Source organism: Lepidochelys olivacea (genome assembly GCF_965140295.1).
Source record: "Lepidochelys olivacea isolate rLepOli2 genome assembly, chromosome: 3".
Lineage (NCBI taxonomy): Eukaryota > Metazoa > Chordata > Testudines > Cheloniidae > Lepidochelys > Lepidochelys olivacea.
In genome coordinates, this window is record NC_140413.1 from 74,037,221 (window position 1) to 74,063,128 (window position 25,908).

General features: G+C 41.7%; 1 protein-coding gene across 1 annotated transcript; it reads right to left on the minus strand.

Moving 5' to 3' along the window:
• Positions 1-10,830: 10,830 nt before the first annotated feature.
• On the minus strand, positions 10,831-15,185 carry NDUFAF4 (NADH:ubiquinone oxidoreductase complex assembly factor 4). The gene is made up of 3 exons (XM_084625104.1): positions 14,963-15,185; positions 13,021-13,118; positions 10,831-11,387 (listed from the first exon to the last, which is right to left on the minus strand). The coding sequence occupies exons 1-3, from the start codon at positions 15,087-15,089 to the stop codon at positions 11,103-11,105; spliced, it is 510 nt and encodes a 169-aa protein (XP_084481230.1). The 5' UTR covers positions 15,090-15,185; the 3' UTR covers positions 10,831-11,102.
• Between the last annotated feature and the right edge of the window lie 10,723 nt (positions 15,186-25,908).

Here is a 25,908-nt window from a genome sequence, read left to right on the forward strand (position 1 = left end):
GTCTTGGGTCATCTGTAAACTAAAGTGATCTGTGTGGCATAAGCCAAAGGAGAGAGCACGTGGGAGCCAACTTACCACTGGTTAAGGATAAAGATTATTATAACGAAAGGCTCAATATAGTCTGGGGCAAGCTGGACCTATACTCTACAGCAGTGGGTCTCAAAGCTGGTCCGCCGTTTATTCAAGGAAAGCCCCTGGCGCGCCGGACCAGTTTGTTTACCTGCCGCGTCCGCAGGTTCAGCCAATCACGGCTCTCACTGGCTGTGGTTCGCCGCTCCAGGCCAATGGGGGCTGCAGAGAGTGGTGCTGGCAAAGGGATGTGCTGGCCGCCCTTCCCGCAGCCCCCATTGGCCTGGAGCGGCAAACCGCGGCCAGTGGGAGCTGCGATCAGCTGAACCTGCAAACACGACAGGTAAACAAACCGGTCCGGCGAGCCAGAGGCTTTCCCCGAACAAGCGGCGGACAGGCTTTGAGAACCACTGCTCTACAGGAGTAACCCTAAATTCTGTGGAGATTTTGATTAATTCAATAGGAAAAGAAAAAATACATGTACAGAAGCCTATGAGATCTATTAGTATTATATTGCATTTATCATGTTACCATATTTACAATTTGTCTTAGATTTTCACTATTAAGTTCCAGCATTAACCACCCGTTGAGACAAAAGAAGCAATTCATGGCTCTCAGAGCTATTTGTTTCAGGCTGCCTCAGACTCAGGGAGCCATCACTCTATTGGTTTACACGCAGGTCACATTTGAAAGCTTTTCTTTGTATCCATGAGGTCTAGAAACATACTTTGATAAAATGAAAGCTTAGGATCTACAGCACAATTTTATGGCAAAAGGTGGATTCTGGAGCAAATTCCACAGCAGCAGCACTGCAGAAAGCACAAGGCCCTGAATACAGCAACTTAATGAGGGTCTGGTAGAGTGATCTGTCAGAGAAACAATATTTTTCCTAAGGGCCTTTCAGAAGTTTTGTGGTTCCATTAGCGTTCAAGGGCGAGACAGCTATTTATGTGGTAGGGCCTATATATTACAAACAGATATTTATGGTATGTCTGGAAACAGAAAACTTGTCCCCAAGCTTTTAATCATTAGAGTATAGATTGGACTGCATTTCAAATAATTTCTCTCTAAGAACAAAGAAAAGTAAGTTTCTTTCAACAGATACAGTACATTGTGAATAAATGTACATCAGTCTATTAAGAGATTCACCAGAATAAGCACATTTCACAAGCTCATACACTAATCGGAAGGAATTTTACAATATAAACAATGTTAAAGCATAAAATACTAAGTGTGCTTAAGTGAACTGATGAGAATTCACCTTTGCTAGGTGAGGACAGCAACTGTGAATTTGCTCCCACATAGGAAATCTTAACTGCTGACAGCTTATTGCAAAAGGCAGAAATATAGCATAAAATATATTCACACATTCCTCCTCTGTAGAGAAACAAAACCAAGAGAGTGATATTATTGTGTGTTAGAAGACATCTTCTAGTCTTGTTTGCTTTAATTCATTGCTATTTAATGCACTTACCTCCCATTTATCCCAGTTTCATTGTAGCTTTAACTACACACTAAATCAACTTCACTCATTGTACACAGTCAATTAAAAAATCTATAAAATAGTACCAGTGACCTGACAGATGGCATTCAGCAGCAAACTACCAGGGAAAATTAAGAGCATTCAATGTAGTTAGGAAATGGCAGATGGTAATGCACTGACTACCTCCACAGAAATAATAATAAGATATATACATTTCCCAAAATGTAAGATCGTTTGCAGAGAAAATTAGGGATTAGTATGACATTTCCTTATTTTCTTCCTTTTAAATGTATATGTGATATTACACCCCATATTCTTTATGAAAATATGTTTATGATATGAATATGACACAGCTGAGATGTACTTTATGCAAGATGGGTCTTCCAATTTGTATGCCTGTATCATTTCTGTATCTGAAGTGAGAAATATTGACTATGTATCTGTATTTCAACTATGCTGCTTTGGTGATGCCCACTGCTAACAATTCAGGTACAACAATGGAAAAGCCAGACAGGGCTGATGGCCCATCAGCGAGGACAATGGACTGTGAAAAGGTTGGCCTTCCTGCGGCCACCAACTCATGGACGTTGTGATACTTGTCACCTTATACTAAACATTACCTGGGACTTCTTGTAACTTTCCACTGGAAGGGGAGGGTGTGTGTGTCAAGTTTGGGAAACAAAGGATTCCGGCCTTATGTAAATCCTATTTAAGGGTGGAGAGGGAGGGAAATGGGACGACTCCTCTGCATGGCCTGTCTGCCCAAGAAGAAAGACTGCTAAAGCCACCTGAAGGAAAGGTGGGGGGAGTCCAGACTGAGACAGGGGTCCAGTCTGAAAAGAAATATAACTGGAACTCTAAACCACAAAAACTTTACAACCTGCCTAAAATAACATTTAGGGTAAGAAATTACTTTTTGTAACCTGTTTCTTAAGTATATTCAGTTTAGCTGGCATACTCTGTTTTATTTGCACAGTAATCTGCTTTGTTCTATCTCTTATATTCACTTAAAATTCACCTTTGGTAGTTAATAAACTTATTTCTTGTTTGTAATAAAACCCAGTTTATGCAATTTCTAACTGGAGGGGCTGGGAGAGGGAAGAAATGTGCACATCTCTCTTCACATTGAGGAAGAGATTGGATTTTTATGAGCTTGCGCTGTGCAGATTTTTCTATACAGTGCAAGACAGTATTATTTTGCGTTTATCTCCCAACAAAGTGTGTGCACGTGAATGCTGGGAGAGTCCTCTCACACAGAGCTGACTTCTGTCTATGTCTGCAGTGCGGTGTGGCCCTACCTGTGTATGTGTGCTGCAAGAGGCCAGTGAGTCTAATTCAGCAAAGCAGGGAGAGGGAACCAAGGCTGATTGAGCAGGGGAGGCTCAGTGAAATGCCAGTACATCAGGTGGCATCCCAGAAAGGGGGATCCAACCCATCACAGTATATATAATTGTTTTGTTAGGAATTTATGGGGGGAATATGTACAGTAGGCAAAATTTTCAAAAGCACCTAAGTCCCATTTTCAAAAGTGACTTTAGGCACTTGGGGGCAGATTTTTAACAGTAGTTAGGTACTCAATTCCCATTGATTTCAATGGGAGTTAGAAGCATAAGTACTTTTGAGGATTTGAGACCTAGAAGCCTAAGTTTCATTAAAAGTCATCAGAACTTTCTGATAAGTGCCTGTCACGTTAGACAATTTTGTTGAAGCTATAGCAAAGAACAGAATTATCAGACACACAGATGAAGACAATATGTTAGGGAAGAAATAACATGACTTTTGTAAAGGGAAATCACGCTTTACCAATCTATTAGAATTCTCTAAGGGGGGTCAACAAACATATGGACAAGGGTGATCCAGCTGATATATCAGAGGGGTGGCCGTGTTAGTCTGGATCTGTAAAAGCGGCAAAGAGTCCTGTGGCACCATAGAGACTAATAGACATATTGGAGCATAAGCTTTTGTGAGTGAATACCCACTTCGTCAGATGCATGTAGTGGAAATTTCCAGAGGCAGGTATAAATATGCAAGCAAGAATCAGGCTAGGGATAACCAGGTTTGTTCAATCAGGGAGGATGAGGCACTCTTCTAGCAGTTGAGGTGTGAACACCAAGGGAGGAGAAACTGCTTTTGTAGTTGGCTAGCCATTCACAGTCTTTGTTTAATCCTGAGCTGATGGTGTCAAATTTGCAAATAAACTGAAGCTCAGCAGTTTCTCTTTGAAGTCTGGTCCTGAAGTTTTTTTTTGCTGCAGGACGGCTACATTTAAATCTGCTATTGTGTGTCCAGGGAGGTTGAAGTGTTCTCCTACAGGTTTTTGTATATTGCCATTCCTAATATCTGATTTGTGTCCATTTATCCTTTTACGTAGGGACTGTCCAGTTTGGCTGATATACATAGCAGACAAGCATTGCTGGCACATGATGGCATATATTACATTGGTGGTCGTGCAGGTGAATGAACCGGTGATGGTGTGTCTGATCTGGTTAGGTCCTTTGATGGTGTTGCTGGTGTAGATATGTGGGCAGAGTTGGCATCAAGGTTTGTTGCATGGATTCATTCCTGAGTTAGAGTTACTATGGTGCGGTGTGTAGTTGCTGGTGAGAATATGCTTCAGGTTGGCGGGTTGTCTGTGAGCGAGGACTGGCCTGCCTCCCAATGCCTGTGAAAGTGAGGGATCGTTGTCCAGGATGGGTTGTAGATCACTGATGATGCATTGGAGAGGTTTTAGCTGAGGACTGTATGTGATGGCCAGTGGAGTTCTGTTGGTTTCTTTCTTGGGCTTGTCTCGCAGCAGGAGGCTTCTGGCTACACATCTGGCTCTGTTGATCTGTTTCCTTATTTCCTCATATGGGTATGGTAGTTTTGAGAATGCTTGGTGAAGATCTTGTAGGTGTTGGTCTCTGCCTGAGGGGTTGGAGCAAATATGGTTGTACCTTGGCGCTTGGCTGTAGACAATGGATCGTGTGGTGTGTCCAGGATGGAAGGTGGAGGTATGAAGGTAGGCATAGTGGTTGGTGGGTTTTCGGTATAGGGTGGTGTTAACGTGACCACCACTTATTTGCACCGTGGTGTCTAGGAAGTGGACCTCCCATGTAGATTGGTCCAGGCTGAGGTTGATGGTGGGGTGGAAGCTGTTGAAATCATGGTGGAATTCTTCCAGGGTTTCCTTCCCATGGGTCAGGATGATGAAGATGTCATCAATGTAGCGTAGGTAGAGTTTTCCTGAGAAAACTACAATGCATTGGTGATCTTCCAGAAAACACCATGCTAGCCACCATAGATGTAGAGGCTCTCCACACAAACATCCCACACACAGATGGAATACAAGCTGTCAGGAACAGTATCCCTGATGATGCCACAGCACAACTGGTTGCTGAGCTCTGTGACTTTATCCTCACGCAAAATTATTTCAAATTTGGTGACAATATATACCTCCAGGCCAGTGGCACCGCTATGGGCCCCCGCATGGCCCCACAATATGCCAACATTTTTATGGCTGACCTGGAACAACGCTTCCTCAGCTCTCGTCCACTCACGCGCCCCTTCTCTGCCTACACTACATTGATGACATCTTAGAATCATAGAATATCAGGGTTGGAAGGGACCTCAGGAGATCATCTAGTCCAACCTCCTGCTCAAAGCAGGACCAATCCCCAATTTTTGCCCCACATCCCTAAATGGCCCCCTCAAGGATTGAACTCACAACCATGGGTTTAGCAGGCCAATGCTCAAACCACTGAGCTATCCCTTCCTCCCAACAACACAGCAACACTATACAGGGATCACTCACCTGGCACTGAAATGCAGACATCTCTGGATGGAGCACAGCTGATGTGCAACAGCACTCAACAACACTACATAGGGATCACTCACCCAGCACTGAAATGATGCCACCTCTGGGGATGAATGCAGTAGCTGTTGAACAGCCACAGAGTGACACTCATCATCTGGACCCATGCATCTGACGAAGTGGGTATTCACCCATGAAAGCTTATGCTCCAATATGTCTGTTAGTCTATAAGGTGCCACAGGACTCTTTGCCAGTTGATATAGTGTACTTGGACTTTCAGAAAGCCTTTCTGACAAAGTCCCACACCAAAGGCTCATAATCATAGTAAGAAGTCATGGGATAAGAAGGAAGGTCCTCTCATAGATCAGTAACTGGTTAAAAGATAGGAAACATAGGATAGGAATAAATCATCAGTGTTCACAGTGGAGAGAGGTAAATAGCGGGGTCTGCCAATCTGTACTGGGCCCACTGCTGTTCAACATACTCATAAATGATCTGGAAAAAGGGATGAAAAGTGAGGTGGCAAAGTTCACAGATGATACAAAATTACTCAAGATAATTAAGTCCCTAGCTGACTGCAAAGAGTTGCAGAGGGATCTCACAAACCTGGGTGAGCGGGCAACAAAATGGCAGATGACATTCAGTGTTGATAAATGCAAAGTAATGTGCATTGGAAAACATAATCCCAACTACAAATATAAAATGATAGGGTCTAACTTAACTGTTATTGCTCAAGAAAGAGATCTTGGAGTCATCATGAACAGTTCTCTGAAAATATCCACTCAATGTGCAGTGGCAGTCAAAAAAAGCAAACAAAGTTAGGAACATTAGGAAAGGGATAGATAATAAGACAGAAAATATCATAATGTCACTATATAAATCCATAGTATGCCTAACTTGAATACTGCATGCAGTTCTGGTTGTCTCATCTCTAAAAAGATATACTGAAATGGAACAAGTACATAGAAGGGCAACAAAAATGATTAGGCGTATGGAACAGCTTTCATATGAGGAGAGATTAAAGTCTACAACTGTTCATCTTAGAAAAGAGACGACTAAAGGGGCATATGATAGAGGTCTATAAAATCATGAATGATGTGGAGAAAGTGAATAAGGAAGTGTTATTTACCCCTTCACATGACACAAGAACCAGGGGGTCACGCAATGAAATTAATAGGAAGCAGTTTGAAAACAAACAAAAGGGAGTACTTCTTCACACAACACACAGTCAACCTGTAGAACTCCTTGCCAAGGGATGTTTGAAGGCCAAAACTATGACTGGGTTCAAAAAAGGATTAGATAAATTCATGGAGGATAGGACCATCAATGGCTATTAGCCAAGACGGTCAGGGATGCAACCCCATGCCCTGGGTATCCGTAAGCTTCTGACTGGATCTAAAGGCAGAGGAGGCCTGGAATTACTTCAAGTCAAAGCTGCAGAAGCTATCGGAAGCCTGCATCTCAAGAAAGGGGAAAAAATTCATAGGCAGGAGTTGTAGACGAAGCTGGATGAGCAAGCATCTCAGAGAGGTGATTAAGAAAAAGCAGAAAGCATACAAGGAGTGGAAGATGGGAGGGATCAGCAAGGAAATCTACCTTATTGAGTTCAGAACATGTAGGGATATAGTGAGAAAGGCCAAAAGCCATGTAGAGTTGGACCTTTCAAAGGGAATTAAAACCAATAGTTAAAGGTTCTATAGACATATAAATAAGAAGAAAACAAAGAAAGAAGAAGTGGGACCACTAAACACTGAGGATGGAGTAGAGGTTAAGGATAATCTAAAAATGGCCCAAGATCTAAACACATACTTTGCCTCAGCCTTTAATGAGGCTAACGAGGAGCTTAGGGATAATGGCAGGATAACAAATGGGAATGAGGATATGGAGGTAGATATTACCACATCTGAGGTAGAAGCCAAACTCGAACAGCTTAATGGGACTAAATCTGGGAGCCCAGATAATCTTCATCCAAGATTATTGAAGGAACTGGCACACGAAATTGCAAGCCCATTAGCAAGAATTTTTAATGAATATGTAAACTCAGGGGTTGTACCGTATGACTGGAGAATTGCTAACATAGTTCCTATTTTTAAAAAAGGAAAAAAAAGTGATCCAGGTACCTACAGGCCTGTTAGTTTGACATCCGTAGTATGCAAGGTCTTGGGGAAAAAACTGAAGGAGAAAGTAGTTAAGGACATTGAGGTCAATGGTAATTGGGACAAAATACAACATGCTTTTACAAAAGGTAGATCATGCCAAACCAACCTGATCTCCTTTGAGAAGGTAACAGATTTTTTAGACAAAGGAAACACAGTGGATCTAATTTACCTCGATTTCAGTAAGGCATTTTATACGGTTCCACATGGGGAATTAATAATTAAATTGGAAAAGATGGGGATCAATATGAAAATTGAAAGGTGGATAAGGAACTGGTTAAAGGAGAGAAAACAATGGGTCATACTGAAAGGTGAATTGCCAGGCTGGAGGGAGGTTACTAGTGGAGTTCCTCAGGGATCGGTTGTGGAACCAATCTTATTTAATCTTTTTATTACTGACCTTGGCACAAAAAGTGGGAGAGTGCTAATAAAGTTTGCGGATGACACAAAGCTGGGAGGTATTGCCAATACAGAGAAGGACAGGGATATCCTACAGAAGGATCTGGATGACCTTGTAAACTGGAGTAATAGTAATAGGATGAAATTTAATAGTGAAAAGTGCAAGGTCATGCATTTATGGATTAATAACAAGAATTTTTTTTATAAGCTGGGGACTCATCAGTTGGAATTAACAGAGAAGGAGAAGGACCTTGGAGTATTGGTTGATCACCGGATGACTATGAGCGGCCAATGTGATGTGGCCGTGAAAAAAGCTAATGCAGTGTTGGGATGCATCAGGCAAGGTATTTCCAGTAGAGACGGGAAGTGCTAGTACCATTAGACAAGGCACTGGTGAGACCTCATCTAGAATACTGTGTGCAGTTCTGGACTCCCATGTTTAAGAAGGATGAATTCAAACTGGAACAGGTACAGAGAAGGGCTACTAGGATGATCTGAGGAATGGAAAACCTGTCTTATGAAAGGAGATTCAAAGAGCTTGGCTTATTTAGCCTAACCAAAAGAAGACTGAGGGGAGATATGATTGCTCTCTATAAATATATCAGATGGATAAATACCAGGGAGGGAGAGGAATTATTTAAGCTCAGTACCAATGTCGACACAAGAACAAATGGATATAAACTGGCCATCAGGAAGTTTAGACTTGAAATTAGACGAAGGTTTTTAACCATCAGAGGAGTAAAATTCTGGAATAGCCTTCAAAGAGGAGCAGTGGGGACAAAAAACATATCTGGCTTCAAGACTAAGCTTGATAAATTTATGGAGGGGATAGTATGATGAGATAGCCTAATTTTGGCAATTAATTGATCTTTGACTATTAGCGGTAAGTATGCTCAATGGCCTGTGATGTTACAGGATGTTACAAATATTACAGGAGTGGGTGAGTGAGATTCTGTGGCCTGCGTTGTGCAGGTCAGACTAGACGATCATGATGGTCCCTTCTGACCTTAAAGTCTATGAATCTAAGACTGCCAGAAGCTGAGAGTGGATGAGAGGGATCACTCAAAATTGCTGTTCTGTTCTTTCCCCTGAAGAAGCTAGGAATAGGTGACAGGGGATAGATCACTTGATTACCTGTTCTGTTCATTCCGCCTGGGGCACCTGTCATTGGCCACTGTTGGAAGAGAGGATACTGTGCTAGATGGACCTTTGGTCTGACCCAGTGTGGCCATTCTTAAGAACTGTATTAGATCACTAGTTGCACTAAGCAAACATCAGTGAAAGGTTTCGTTATTCTAGCAACTACTCACAAATACCACAAAACCACATTTAAAAGTGAAGCTGGAAAGAACTCAAGCGAGATTAAACCCTAAAAACTTAGCACAGACACATGAAGTACACATTCAGTGTAGGCCTGCTCATTGGGAATGTTGCCACAAAACTTTAGAGATCATTGAGACAGAGGCAAAATACTTTAGTTGAATAATAACTCAATAGAAAAGCAGTCCTCTTATGGTATACTGTAGGGCAGCTAAAGGTAAGAGTGAAGAACAGCAGGCTCCTTTATGTATAGACAAACTGAGTTAATTTTTTATAGAACACAGATACTACAAAACCATGTGCATTACAAATGAATAACCTATTTAAATGCACCGATGTACTATGCAGAAAATGGTTTTGTTTCGAATCGGCTAGTAATGCAAGTAGAAAGGATTTTGTTGTGAAATGGCAAAGCTAATGTTAGTCTTGCTAGGAATTTTACTTGATTTCTGAAATCAAGAAGCCCGTAGGGGAAAAAAAACAGGCATATTTTTAAAAGAAGCATATTCTAGATGTGTTTGTATCCCCTCCTTCAGAATTTACCTGATTTTAAGTTCTAAATTTAAGAAAGGTTATTAATCTTAAAGTCAGTAACGTTATTTAAGAAGGCCTTAGGCAGAAGTTGAGCTGTAAGTTGGCAATGTTTCTCCCTCCTCCCCCCAAACAGAAAAGATACTAAACAAAGTTTAACATTTCTCACATTACCATGAAAGTCCACATTATTTGATCACCACTGAAAGAGAATATTTTCTTTATTTACACATTTTGAATAGCTATAGTATCAAAAGGTTTACAACTTGCAACTAGCCTATGCCTAGTTTACAGCACATAACATACTTGGCTAAGAGCAATGAAGGATGCAGTTTACCTTCAACACGGTAATATAGCAGTATTACAGTAGTGGGATCTATAGAAATTTCTAGCCCGAAGTTGGTTACCTGAATTTCTGTTTCTAGGCTAGAATATATAAGCCCTTTATGGGTAAATGGGGATACTAAAATAAAACAGGTGGACCTCCATAGATATTTCTATTTATAGAAAAGAGGAACCAGCTGAATTTGAAAGCTACCTACTAATCATGCTTATCGGAGATGAGCCACTGTATCACACAATGAAGATGCGGGAGCCAAGGAAAGCTGCAATAGGTTCAAATGCTACCACCTGACACTGCTGTTTATAAACTGATTGATGAATGACTTACAAAGTTGGGGCTAACTAGAATGGAAGGGATGTAGCTGAGCTTAACAGCAGCCATTACAGCTCCATGGGTTTAAAGGTGCCGCCAAAGCAATTTCCCCCACACAATTCACCCACTTTTGCTTTTAAGATCTTGACATGCTTGAAAATTCTATTTCCCCTGCAATTATCCTTCTTTGTGAAGCAAACACCCTCTCCTATCATTTTTTTAATTATAGGAAAAGTGGCTCTGTTGTGTTGTATGTACATCTGCAGACTAGTTGCATGAATAAGAATAGGTGCCATGATAAAGATTGCTGCAGAATCACTAGAAAACACTGGTTGAATGAAGTCCAAAGACAACACATTTTCCATTTGATTTCTCAGTAAGAGGTGATATTTATTTAAAAATAAAACTTTCTGCAAACAACTGGAACAATTTAAGTGGATCATTTATTGTCCTGAACAGATTTTACTGATTGTCTCCTTATTTGGCATAAATAAGACAGGTTATGAACCAGAATATATCAAATACATTATTTTCACATGCAGCAATCACACAGAGAATGCAATCATTTAAATAAAGCATTTTACTGCTACAAGGGGGCAACCTTTAAGAGCATGAGACCAAATTCCCACACAAACAGTGTATGTGAAGTGTCAAATGAAGACACCAGTGGATAAACCAAGATTTTGCCAATCACTTTTAGGAAGGTTTTAAAGCTTTTCTGTCTTTGGGAGGAAAGATTTCCACAGCAAAAGGTATGAAGAATTCTAAGAGAGAGGTGACCTCCTTCAAGTCTATATTGTACTCCTTTGCTATTTTCTCTGTGGTCCATGTTTGTGGAGAAAGTTTATGATTATTGAGAAGAGTCAGAACCTCCACCACAGAAATTTTGCCTTTGGGAATGCTCGGAATATCTAGATCCCTTAAATGACCAAGTTTTGTAAGTCTGTATTCCTGCTGTTTACTTCCACCTTTGTCTTTTACCTAGTGTGGGAGGAGAAAAAAAAAGTTCAAGTCAATCAGAGTTCTGTTTAGTCTGTATACTGCACATTTCCTGCCTATTTCTTTAATTAAAGTTTCCTTTTAATTAAAAATAAGAGGCTCTCCAGTTTTTCTATTGTGAAGACTTTGATCCTCATGGACTGCCTCTCTTTCTTAGACCGTGGTTTTCAATCTTTTTTCATTTGTGGACCCCTAAAACATTTCAAATGGAGATGCAGACCCCTTTGGAAAGCTGAGTAATTACTACCATAATCCAATGCTACTTTATCCTCAAAGCATGGTGTTCTATATAGACCACAGTTTCAGAAATAGTTACCATGACCAAATGTTATCTAAATCAATAGCTTAGTTTTCTGAATAGCTGAACACCAATGTTTTCCACTGACGTCAGTAGGAGCTGCTGGTGCTTAGCACCTCTGAAAATCAGGCCACTGATTTAGGTGTTAATGTGAATGTAGATGCCTAATTTCAGAAACAGACATATGAAAGTTCTGTCACATATATTTCAAGGTACTGAGCAGCACCAACTTCCATTGAAATCAGGTGTTCAGCACTATGCAGGATTAGGTTTTTAGCTTCTCTATTACCCAAGTAAAATGGAGATAACATTATTTACATATCTCACATGGACATTATGGGGGATTCATTAACATGTCTAAAAAACATTTTGTTTTAGATGGAAGGTGCTACAGAAATGCCAAATATAAGAGAGAGACAAAGTGGATGAGGTAATATCTTTTACTGGATCAACTTCCATTGGTGAAAGAGACAAGCTCTCGACCTCCACAGAGCTCTTCTCCAGGTCAGGATATTATCTCATCCACCTTGTCTCTCTCGCATCCTGGGGAGAATACCACTATAAACAAACTGAAAACAAGCATAAGAGAGGCCTAGGACTAACTTTTTTTAATCTAATGCCAATATGTTGAGCCTTGCATGCAGATCACACAGACAACTGCTCTTAGTTCATCCGTTTCATGAGAAAAAAAAATCTAGAAAATTGTACAGGAAAATATAAATAAAACATCTTACCATTTCCTCACCCAAACAGATACATGGCTTCACTTAAAGGGACACCAGAGTTTTAAGTGATATTTTAATAATTTCTTTACTCTTGGTACTAGCCTCTTTGCTCTCCAGCAGAAACACAAACCCTCTCCCACACAAGTTCCAATTTCTTCTACCATCTATAGCATCATTTGGAATTCTATTTCCCATCCCTTCCACAGACTGGCTGCTTAAACTTCTGGAAACCCAAATTTGTGAGTATACTTTGGGGACTGTGGCACAAGGAAGGTGCACACAGCTGGAGTCTCTATATGACAGATGAACATGCCTGTATAGACAGCTTCATACAGAGAAAGGAAAACTGCAGGCACAAAAAAAGGTTGATGGCACTCAAATAAGGAATGTGACCTTGAAATCAGACTTCTAATTAAACAACTGAAATACAAAACAGCAATAAAAAAAGTTCAGTTTCATCTATTAACAGCTAGTGAGCTACAAAGACGACAGACTTCATAAAGCCTATTCATCATATGAGCTTTGGTATGTTGCTTTTGTCATCTGAAAAGTGCTTGCTGCTATACCCATTACAGAAAGAAGACATGCTCACTTGCATAGGTGGATCTATGGAATCAACGTAAACCTCTTTTAATAAGGCGAGAAGTTTGTCATCTTTTCTGCGAATTTCCTCTTGGATTTCTGGATCATCTAAGAAAAAAGATTTAAAGAAGAAAATCACTCTCTCTTGCTAATATTCTTGTTGGCTTATACTTCATGGTTTATAATGCCCAGGAGTAGGGCCCCATGAAACTAATGCTCCATTCTGGTCAATTTCACAGTCATAGGATTTTAAAAATCGTAAATTTAATGATTTCAGATATTTATATCAGAAATTTCACAGTGCTGTAATTGTAGGGGTTCTGACCAAAAAAGGATTGTGGGGGGGGGTCACAAGGTTATTGTAGGGGGGGTTGCAGTACTGCTACCCTTATTTCTGCACTGCTGCCTTCAGAGATAAGCAGCTGGAGAGTGGTGGCTCCTGGCCAGGAGCCCAGTTCTGAAGGCAGAGCCACCACCAGCAGCAGTACAGAAGTAAGGATGGCATGATACGGTATTGCCATCCTTACTTCTGCGCTGCTGCCTTCAGAACTGGGCCTTTGGTCAGCAGCCACCACTTTCCAGCTGCACAGCTCTGAAGGCAGCTGGCACAGAAATAAGGGTGGCGTGGTATGGTATTGCTAACCTTTCTTCTGTGCTGCTGCTGGCAGAATTCTGCCTTCAGAGCTGGGTGCCTGGCCAACAGCCACCACTCTCTGGCCACTCAGCTCTGAAGTCAGCGCAGAAGGGTGGCAATACCGTGACCCTTCTAAAATAACCTTGTGATCCCTCTTCAACTCCTTTTGGGTCAGGACCCCCAATTTGAGAAACACTGTTCTCACGTGCGAAATCTGTACAGAAGAGGGTAAAAGCAAACAAAAAAACAGATTTCACAGGGAAGACCAGATTTCACAGTCCTTGACGTGTTTTTCATGGCTGTGAATTTGATCGGGCCTTACCCATGAGACATCACACAACTCAAGTGAAAATGAAAGCATGTGAACATTTCCAGGGAAATCTCATTTTTGCATTAGTTCTGATATTCACAATACTTAATGTTGTCTTGTACACAGGGAAAGGAGAATCAATTATGCCTATTCACGAAAAGAAAGTGCAATACTAAACAACAGTGAGGCCTGGTATACACCTGAAAATTATATCAGTCAAGCTACATCACTCAGGGGCTGTGAAAAATGTCATGCCCTACATGACATAATTAGCTCAACCTAACACTCAGTGTAGACACAGCTGGGAATTCTTCCAATGACCTACCTACCACTTCTTGGAGAGGTGGATTAACTACACTGATGGAAAAAAACCCTTCCATGGTTGTAGGAAGCACCTATACTAGTGTTACAGCGGCAGTACCACTGAATGCATCCGATGAAGTGAGCTGTAGCTCACGAAAGTTTATGCTCAAATAAATGCGTTATTCTCTAAGTTGCCACAACTCCTCCTTTTCTTTTTTGCGGCTACAGACTAACACGGCTGCTACTCTGAGAAAAGTACCACAGCTGTGCCACTGTAGATGTGCCACCCCACCCCCCGTAACCCCCGTATACCCTGCATCCCACCCCCTCGTAACCCCCCATACCCTGCGTAACCCCCTCACGCCCTGCATCCTGCCCGCCCTCCCCCATGTCCATACCCTGCATCCCACCCCCGGAACCCCCGCCCCTGGCACATACCCTGCACCGCCCCGCCCCAGAAACCCCCAGGCCTCCACCACCGCTCCGCGCACGCGCCCGGCCCTCATAATCCCACCCCCCCGCCCCGCCCCAGGAACGCGCGCGCCCTACTGCCCCGTAACCCCCCGCACGCGCAGCGTGTAACCACCCCCCACCACCCACACACACACCCCGTTCCCCCCGCCCCCTGTTATCCCCCCCCCCGCTCTCGCTCCCTAGGTCCCTCCCCCGTGGCCTTGAGGCGCAGCGCCGGCCGCGGGCACTCACCGGACAGCGGGCCCGGCCTGGCGACGGGGTGGCGGGGGGCGGACGTGGGCTTCTCCTTGCTGATCTCGCGGGTGGCCCGGCTCTCCAGGTTGAAGTTGCGGAACACGCGAGTCACCCTGGCGCCCATCACCTCCCTGCGGCACCGGCCGCGAGCACGCGCACAGAGCCGCCAGCGCCCCACCTAGCGGGCAGGAGGAGCCCGCGCAGCCGCGGGAGGGATGAGGGAGGCGCGAGGAGGCAGCGGCTCGGAGCGGGGCGGGGCGGCCGTGCGCTCGGGCGACGGGGCGGCCAGGGGGCGGGGCTCCCAGCAGGGTCCCTGCCCGCGGGGGCCGGGGAGGCTGCGCAGGGCGCTGCTGGCTGCCCAGGGCCGTGGCCTGCGGAGCACCTCCCCTCAGTGTCTTGTGCCTGGCACGCGGGCCACCGGTGGCCTGGGGGTCTGGTCCTTGGGCTAGTCAAGGGCATCGCTCCGTGCCTCAGTGCCCCCGTCTGTAAATTGATGAATAATGGTGCTGCCCTGCCTTGTGCTGATGGAAAGGCACCGATGTGAGGGCAAAGTCGGATTGTTATTATGCTTAAGGAGTAGGGGAGAAAAAGCAGCAGCAGCTGGCGACAAAAAAACAAATAAAGAAAGAAAGAAAGAAAGAAAGAAAGAAAGAAAGAAAGAAAGAATCTAGATGAGCCCAACACTGCCTCACTTTAGCACACTGCCACGCGTCACTTTATTTTTCACTCTCTTCTTTCTTCCCCTCCACTTTCTCGCCTACTGCAGGGGGTATTGGGAGGTTAGGTTATGACCGATCTCAGCAGAGGCACCTCTTTTCAGTTTACTGTACCTATAAATACATTGTAAGTATGATGTCTCCAAGGATTCAATTAATTTTTAAAAATAAAGAATGATGTTCTCCCGCAGCAGCAGTAATTGAGAGATCCATTAATGTTTCATATGGGGATACTACAAATGCATGAGTTTATATATATATATCATATATGTATATTCTATATGAAAACTCAAATGCATTTTTAATGTTTTTCAACAATCTCTCCATTATTACTGCTGTGGGAGAACATCTTTCTTTCGGCCTGTAAACACTTAACCCACATGAGTGGTCCTATGTCAGTCAACAGGGCTTCTTGTGTGGGTAAAATCAATGGTGTTCATAAGGGTGTGAGAGCCCTGTTTTTTTCTGATTTTTAGCTATGTTGAAAACCCAAATCTCAGACTGAAGTCAATCAATGGAAGCTCTGGGTAGTCACATAATTGAGAAACTGACCATGTGTTTGGCCAGGGAGTCACCTCTCTTGGGGTACAGTTGGAAATATCCTCAAGGTGGCAGACTGGGCAAGGGTTTCCAACTTCCAGAGTTTTAATCACCAAAATGCCCACTTTTTTCAGCATATTAATATTGGCCAGGGTACAGCGTAAGAATAATAGTTTTACAGGTGATTTATAGCTACATTACTTTTTAATTATTTGATTTATAAATTGCGTCCATCACCTCAACAGAAGTAATAAAACAGAGATAAAAAAGAGTCTACAAGAACACCAACACTACCTGCATGTAAAATAGTCCTGGTCAATGACAATCTCAAACAGAAACATTTTATGTGGCACCCTGAAGTTTCCCAAACTCTGGTTAATGATCTAGTTGAATCTTTATGTGCTGAATGATCTTGATATCAAGCATAAATCATTACATTTACTTTCCCTCCCCCCCAACCCACACACATTTTAGGCTTCCTCCAAAAGTTATGGCATCATGATATGACACATCTACCATGTACCCGGCTGAAGAGTGGAACCAGCCCATAGTGATGATATTTAAAATTAGTTTTTGCAAGCATCTACTTTAATTTAAAACATCTTCCCTGTGCTTTTTGTCTGTGAGTTTCTTTATTTGGATAAAAGTACCACATAAGTATTTCTGATGGTCTCTCCTCTTACGGCTATTCTGTGATTAGAAGTGTGTGGTTTCTCTTTATCAGTGCATCACTGTTCTCTTGAATGATATAGTGACAATTTTAGAAGGAGGTATGCTGTACCTTATGTACCCTATGTTGGAGCTGTTCAGAACAATGAATCATTACAGGATGGCAGTCTGTGGGCTAGCTTGTGTCACAGGCTTGACTAGGGACAGTGTAGAGGCACTATCCCTCTCCTAGATCCTCAGTGAGCAGAGGCAATGCAGCATTTGCTCTCAGCACACCCATCCAGTTCTACTGACCAGCTGACCACCAGTGACCTAAAGGTCGCAACCAGCTTGGTCCCTATTGTGCTAGCACTATACTGACACATAATATATGCCAGTCTTTTCCCCAAATAATTTACAATCCGAAAGACAAGACATAACAGGTAGATAAGACAAACAAAAAGGGTGGCAGAGGGGACAGGTAGCAAATATAACTGGATGTGCATCTGGGATTACTGAGCTCCCTCTGGGGTCCTGGAGGAAGCAGTCCCTCCATTCCCCCTCAGAAAGGCTGAGATTGTCCATATCATTATACAAGGAGAGGGATGGAAGGAGGCTCTTTGAACCCTCCTATGCTGATAAACCTGCCCTAAAGCCAGATCCTATCTGGCTCTATTTTAGGAACCACTGCACAGTATGTGTGATAATAGAGTTCATAGATATTAAGGTCAGAAGGGACCATTATGATCATCTAGTCCGACCTCCTGCACAACACAGGCCACAGAATCTCACCCACCCACTCCTGCGAAAAACCTCTCACCTATGTCTGAGCTATTGAAGTCCTCAAATCGTGGTTTAAAGACTTCAAGGAGCAGAGAATCCTCCAGCAAGTGACCCGTGCCCCATGCTACAGAGGAAGGTGAAAAACCTTCAGGGCCTCTTCCAATCTGCTCTGGAGGAAAATTCCTTCCCGACCCCAGATATGGCGATCAGCTAAACCCTGAGCATATGGGCAAGATTCACCAGCCAGATACCCAGGGAAAGAATTTTCTGTAGTAACTCAGATCCCACCCCATCTAACATCCCATCACAGGCCATTGGGCCTATTTACCATGAATATTTAAAGATCAATTAATTACCAAAATCATGTTATCCCAGGGAGGTAGGAACTGCCAGACTGGATCAGACCAGTGGTCTGTCTAGTTCAGCATCAGTAGGCAGTTAGTGGCTGACTTGGTTATGCCTTGAAGCACAAGGATTTATATCTCATAAATGTTTATCCTATTTAATGTAACTGTAATGTTTTTGTTCATATGAATGTTTTTTCTTGGTGTTTGTAGATCCTTGATGGTACAATATACATTACCATCCCTTTAAGAGAAGTCTTAATAATCCATTCTGCCTACAGACTGAAGGCACAGACCTTAATTTGAAACTAAAGAAACTCCCTCTTGGCACCAGGAACTGCTGGCTACTGGGATCAGACTGAACACGGTGATGCTGTCTCTTTAAAGCCTGATGTGACTAACACTCCTGTTATACTGGTTGGCAGCAGATGAACTCACCAAAAGGCAGCTAATTCGTTAAAAATAAAGAGTGATGTCATTTTGTGTCTGTCACTAAGCATGGTACCAGGCTGTATGCTTTGCTGATTGTGAAGGACCAGGACGACAAGGTTTCATTCTACATCTGGAATTTTTCATACAGACTGCAGCAAGCAAATGATTTGACATTTTTGAATTGCAGATGTTTTCATGGCGTAATTAGGCATTTTATCAGTGTAGCTGTATCATTGACAGGTAATATTAACCAGGAAATGGAAACTTTTACCCAACCACATGCCAGCATTCATAGTTATGAAAAAGTTGTGACTATATTTTTTCCTTGTAACATAAAAACTGAGTATATTCCATTTACCCTGTTTTATAAGTGTGCTTCATTGTTACTGAATCAGCAAGCTTATTTTAATGTTCTGGGGTATTTTTAGTAAACAATGTGACTCCTAGATATCCCACATACCAAAATGAAGAACACAAGCACATAGGAATTGCTGTGCTGGAACAGGCCAGTGGTCCATCTAGTCTGATATCTTGTCTCCAACGGTCGCCAGCACCAGATGCTTCAGAGGAAGGTGCAAGAAACTTCACATTAGACAGATTTGGGAACTCTCCCCCCTGTATTTGGTCTTCTAATCCCTCCCAACTCTGACAGGGAGATTTCTTGAAACTGCTCAGCAAGTATAGGAGGTAGAATTGGTTGGAGAATGAAAAAAACATTGGTAAACATTTTCCTTCCCATTTTTCATCAAAATGTTTGTTGAATTTTTCTGGCTAGCTCTGTAGCTGGATGGAAAATGGATACAATATTTATTTTGTGAGTTAACTAGCACCGTTTCTTTATCACTAGTTGATCTGTTATACATTCCTTAGGAATATAGGCCCACATTAGTTTTGGGTGAACTATGGTAGCTGAGAGCTTAGCATGAGCCATAGGCCCAAAATATGGGACCAAAAAAGCATGAGATCATGAGAAAGAACAATTGTTGTGTTAAACAGGTTGTGAACTTTGGAATACCAGTGCTATTTTATTGAAGGTTTGGCTAAAGTAATAGAAATAAAACACGTTAATTAGGTACCAGGTGCAGTAAATAATTGGTTATATAAGAAACTGCTTCATCTAGCCTTAGCTGAAATCTGAGAATTAGGAATGACATTGTTTGTTAAGGGGTACACAAAAGCGAACTTTTGAAGGGTTCATTAGCAATATCTGCATGACCAAGTTGGAGCCGACTAATATGGGTCTAAGCACCCTGGGGGTTAGCCTATTTGTAACTATCTTGACCAAATGCTTATAATTATTTTGTTACTGATTGTATGCAGTAATTGTTTATCACATATGCTTTTTAGAGGTTTTAGAGCAATTGTATAAATACCATTCAGCTTTTGGATTTAGTAAAGGAATTTATGGTTAAATTAGTGTCATGGTTATACACTGCATAAATAATAATAATTAGAACATCCCTTATCTAAGGAAGAGTTGACTATCTTCATTATTAAGAGTCATGAGGGGTTGGTTGCTGTTCCATCCAGGAAAAGCAGGGATCAGGGTAGTCCATGAGATGTAGGTAACCTTCTCTAGGAAGTAATATTAGTCTTCTCAGTGTTGGATTCTGGGTTCTTGGGTTGAATGGAGGCAGTCTGGGGTTACTACATGCTTTATTGCCCGTGACATTGCACTCTATATGTTTTATGGAAGTATGCTTATGAATATGACATAACTGGAATATGCTTTACACTAAATACCTCTTGTATGGTGTCATTAGAAAGCTTGTAATCTACTAAGTGTGTTCATCCTATTTGCTTGCATGTATTATTTCTATACCTGGAGTTAGGAGAATAAGATATAAACTTGTATCACTGAAGTATACATATTAAGTGGAGGCCATTAAGGTTGCTCCAGAAACAATCAATTGTAAATGGCCTTAGTTACTTGAAAGCCTTCCTGTGTATCTGTGGGCCAGCCCATGGGGAATGAAGACTAGGGGTCTTACAGTGACATGTGACTATGTCACCTGATAATGAAATCCATCTTAAATCTGGTACTTTTCCATTTAGAAGGAGGGGTGGGGACCTGGAGAGACAAAAGATTCTCGCCTTGTGCCAAAGCTATAAAAGGGGGTGGAGCAGGACAAAGAGGGCTGCCAGTCATGAGAAAACCCCTGTTTACCACCTAAGATGTCTGCTGGATCTAACAAAGACTGTACTAGGGGAAAGGATTGGGCCCAGACTAGGAAGGAGTCTAGTCTGTGAAAAGAAAAGGAGTACTTGTGGCACCTTAGAGACCAACACATTTATTTGAGCATAAGCTTTCGTGAGCTACAGTTCACTTCATCGGATGCATGCAGTGGAAAATACAGTAGGGGGATTTTATATACACAGAGAACATGAAACAATGGGTGTTACCATACACACTGTAACGAGAGTGATCAGGTAAGGTCAGCTATTACCAGCAGGAGAGAGAAAAAAAACCCTTTTGTAGTGATAATCAAGGTGGGCCATTTCCAGCAGTTGACAAGAACGTGTGAGGAACAGTAAGGGGGAAAAATAAACATGGGAAAATAGTTTTACTTTGTGTAATGACACACCCACTCCAGTCTTTATTCAAGCCTAATTTAATGGTGTCCAGTTTGCAAATTAATTCCAATTCAGCACTCTCTTTGCACTCTGTTTTTGAAGTTTTTTTGTTGTAATATTGCGACTTTTAGGTATGTAATCGAGTGACCAGAGAGATTGAAGTGTTCTCCAACTGGTTTTTGAATGTTATAATTCTTGACCTCTGATTTGTGTCCATTTATTCTTTTACATAGAAACTGTCCGATTTGGCCAATGTAAATGGCAGAGGGGCATTGCTGGCACATGATGGCATATATCACATCGGTAGATTTGCAGGTGAACGAGCCTCTGATAGTGTGGCTGATGTGATTAGGCCCTATGATGGTGTCCCCTGAATAGATATGTTGGCACAGTTGGCAACGGGCTTTGTTGCAAGGATAGGTTCCTGGGTTAGTGTTTTTGTTGTGTGAGATATTACCTGTAATCAGTTTCTTAATGTATTAGGCTTAGACTTGCGTGTTTTGTTTTATTTTGCTTTGTGACTTACTTTGTTCTGGCTGTTATTAATTGAAACCACTTAAATTATACTTTTTATACTTAATAAATCACTTTTGTTTATTAATAAACCCAGAGTAAGTGATTAATACCTGGGGGAGCAACCAGCTGTGCATATCTCTCTATCAGTGATCTAGAGGGCGAACTATTTATAAGCTTTATACAGAGTAAACCGGATTTATTTGGGGTTTGTATCCCATTGGGAGCTGGGTGTCTGGGTCCTGGAGATAGGTAACCTACTGAACTGTTTTTAGTTAAAGTCTGCAGCTTTGGGGTCATGGTGCAGACCCTGGATCTGTGTTGCAGCAGGCAAGTGTGTCTGGCTCAACAAAGCATTGTTCTGGAGTCCGAAGCTGGCAGGGAAAACTGGCTCAGAGGTAATTTCAGCACATCAGGTGATAGTCCCAAGGGGATCTCTGTGACCGAACCTGTCACAGATGTGACGTTGCTGCCTCTTTGGCGGAGGAGAAATAAGATCTGTTTGCCTCTTGTATTGCAGAGGCATAGGTTTATGTCTGCCTCTGTCTGCATCAAACCATGTTTTCCACCACTGACACTCAAGTTTTTTTCCTGTTCACTTTTTTTGTTACAGATTGTCCAAAAATTATAGCAACGTGTGTGAGCAATGAAGTAGGAAGGGTTGCTTGTATGCTAGAGAGCATATAACAGTAACCAAGAAGTGGTTGTTTATGGGAAAACGAAGCTACGAAAGACCGAAGCACTGGTTATTATTTTCTGTAAATGACTGTTGGCTGGTCAATGCTCCTGTCCTGTCAGTTATGTTTTGTTAAGTGTATTTGGTTTCTTCAACAACTTCTCACTGGAAAGATTTATTAGTAATAGTTATAGTAATAATAATATCATGTTTGTTACAATAGTGCCTAAAGGCCAACTAAGAATGGGGCCTCATGGTGCTAGGCCCTGTGGAAACACAGAACAATAGACAGTCCTTGCACTGCAGAGTTTGCAATCTAAATAGACAAGATAGACATGGGGTGGAGGAAAGGGGTATTATGCACAAGTTAAGAAGTCTAGGTATTTTACTAGCCTTTGATATACCAATGAATATGTATGCCAGGTCAATTACTAAACTCTTATAGAATATCACCAGGCTGAAACCATAGATATGCCAAATAAATTTGTAACTACTATTAAATGCTTGTGTCTCCTCAAGGCTAGTTTATTGCAATGTGTTATTTTTGTTATGCTACTCTGCAACCTGTTATTTTAGGAGGATCTTCTTGCACCATTAGTAGGATGCATATTTAGGATGCAGCTTAATCAAAATGCAGCAAGCCCATGTTTACAACCACACACCTGTCCAAACATATTACTCTCCTTGCACAGCTTCCTTGTCAAATCACATATTGATTTCAAAGCTGTCACATTTAAAATCCTGATTGGCTGTGTCTCTGTGTACCTAACAAATCCTTCTAATTATTTTCCTGGTTGATTATTATAGTCTAAATTAGCAAGTTATTTAGTTTGGCTTTGTTATATACTTAAAGCATTAGGAGCTAGCATGTTTGGTAGGGAGGCACCCTGGTTGTGGAATTCATTGCTCATTGCAGTTAGAAATTCTCATTTATCTTGTTAGTCAAGCCAGACTAAAACAGATACGGACTTGGTTCTTAGTCACAGTAAGGGCTTCAAAGCAAGTAAATTTGCATCCACTTTAAGGTCCCTTTATTCTGCCAGAACTATGCTATGGGGATTTTAGTGAAAATGAAAACCAGGCCCTATCACAATAATATGCTTATTATAGCTTATATTTCTAAGTGCACATAATTTTTATTACAACTGACTGGACAGTGCCATGAAATATTGTTGCAAAGGCTGCTGTACAAATACACGTTGCTATTATAAGAAATATAGTAACCACAATCACCAGGCTATAGTCAGTAAAAAGTAGTAACAACCTTAAGCACCTACTTGTGAGAGACCACACTGCTGAACAAGCACGGATGATTCCTCTTTCTCCAGTCAGATTTTCTATAGCCAGTGAAACTCTCCCATGAGGACCTTCCCTCAAAGAGAACAGTCACTGTCTTTAGCTGCATATTTATAAATAGGGTTGGAAGGATTAGATTTTTATCCGTAAACGCTGATTTCACCATACACACACAAACTGACAAAAATATTTCCATTGCTAATAATCAAAATTTACAGATAGGAGAAAAACCCAAAAGTGCTGCTTGAGAATTTATAAATGTTTGATTGATGGATATTTAATTTATATATTTTTACATCTGATGTTGACAATTTGTGTTTTAACAATTATAAAGCTTTAACTTTTTGAATCTCAATATCTACGGTCATTAAATAATTATTGTCCGACTCGCCCATAATTTCCTGCAACTGTGAAGATTTAAAGTGGGAAATTCAAACTGGGAAAAAGCACCAAAAACAAACATTGATATTATCCATCAATATTATAAAAATCACATTCTGCTAAGCCTAGTTGTAAACTTAGTTTCGGTTTCCTGCTTGAGGCATCTGCCCCTTATGGCAGTCTGGCTGTATAATACATCATATACTACTGTCTTTCAGCTTCTTTTCATTGGGGAAGGTCCTCAACTGGTGTAAATCACCATAGCTTCATTGAAGTAAATGAACCTATGCCAGTTTATACCAACAGAGGATCTGGCCCTTAGGCATTTTCCACATGCCCATTACTACTATATCTAGCTTCCAATAATAATAGTCATGAATAGTGACTTAGGGTGCCTCAATTTTTAAGTGTCTGACTTGAGACATTGTTGAAGGGTCCTGATTTACAGAAGTGCTGAGCACTGCCATCTGAAAATTAGGCCCCTCTAAGTTGCTAAGCACCGAAAAACTGAAACACACAAAATCACTATTTCCTTCTGAAAATATAGGCTTACATTCTTTCATGTGTATTAAGCTTTTGTCATGGGTATTTTTAGTAAAAGTCAGGGACTGGTCATGGGCAATAAAGAAAAATTCATGGAAACCCATGACCAGTCCCTGACTTTTACTAAAAATATCTGTGACAAAATGGGGAGCTGCAGGGTCTCCACACCACCGTGGTGACTGGGCAGATGCGGGGGACCCAATTCAGAGTTCCAGGGTTACCCACCACCACCCCACCCACCAGAGTTCCAGGGTCCCCCCGCTGCCTGTGGTGGCCAGGAGCTCCGGGGGGCCCCCGCTGCCCACAGCTCCCAACCCCTCGGGCAGCAGGGACCCCGCAGCTTCCAGACTGCCGCAGGCTGAAGTCACGGATGACTCTGGAAGTCACAGATTCTGTGACTTCCGCACCCTCCATGACTAAATCATAAAGAAAAGAAGACCCATTTTCAGGAATAGTCCTGTTTCTTGTTGTCTGAATATCTGAAGTGCTCCATTGTAGATAGTTGTAATAACTCGTATAGTAAATAAAATAAAGATTAACTAGAAGAAAGTTAGTGACCTAAATGTTTAGGTATGTAGCCCAGTGAGCTAGCTTGCCTTGATTATATTCATTGCTTTGCATTATATTTTGCTTTGCATTATATTCAGCACTAATGCAAGAAACCTACAAGTCTATATTCAGTAAGACATCAGTTTCAGCAAGTTAGCATAAGGCTTGAGGCCTATGAACTTTGAACAGATAAACTTTGCACAGATAAACGGCCCAATGAAAAACCCCAAGTATTTGGGGAGCTGAAAATAGAGTTTAAGGGGAAGCTCTGGCCACAGGTACATGATTCAACCACAGAAGTGTCCTGGAAACGAACTGACATATATAACAGATACATGAGATACAACTAAGGCTAGCCTGCTTGCTTGCCTATATATCTTTTCTTATAAGTTTCATGTGGATTTGATTTATTATAATATGTTTGTAGGTTTATATTAGAGTATATTTTGGCTGTAACACAAGGGACCTACAGGCCACATCCTGTATGTTAAACTAGGGCAAAGTTAGCATACAAATGTTTGGGACCTTTTACCTAGATAGATGGTGATGAGCTAAAGCATAAGTCCATATATGGCTGCAACCTTTGCCATAGATAGATAAAGGATGCATTAAAGCCGGTTGGCATAAGGGCTTTCCTAAGTTCATACCCTTTTAAACTTAACAGATACACCACAACTTGGAACTTGGAAAGAACCAAAATAACGGCTTAGGACAAAAATGTGATACTTAACAACAAAAGGGCCATGATAATGAATTGACGTATATGATAAGTTAAGATCACTGATATACTAACCTATCAGAAAAAGACACGCCAGCATTAGTAAGGTGAGGATATTCAAATAAGGAAAAGGGGGGAAATCCCCTACTGAATATACATCAAATGTAACGGTGTCAATGTACCATAATATAAAACTGGCATCGCAGCTGAGGGGCAGTAGGAGAGATGTA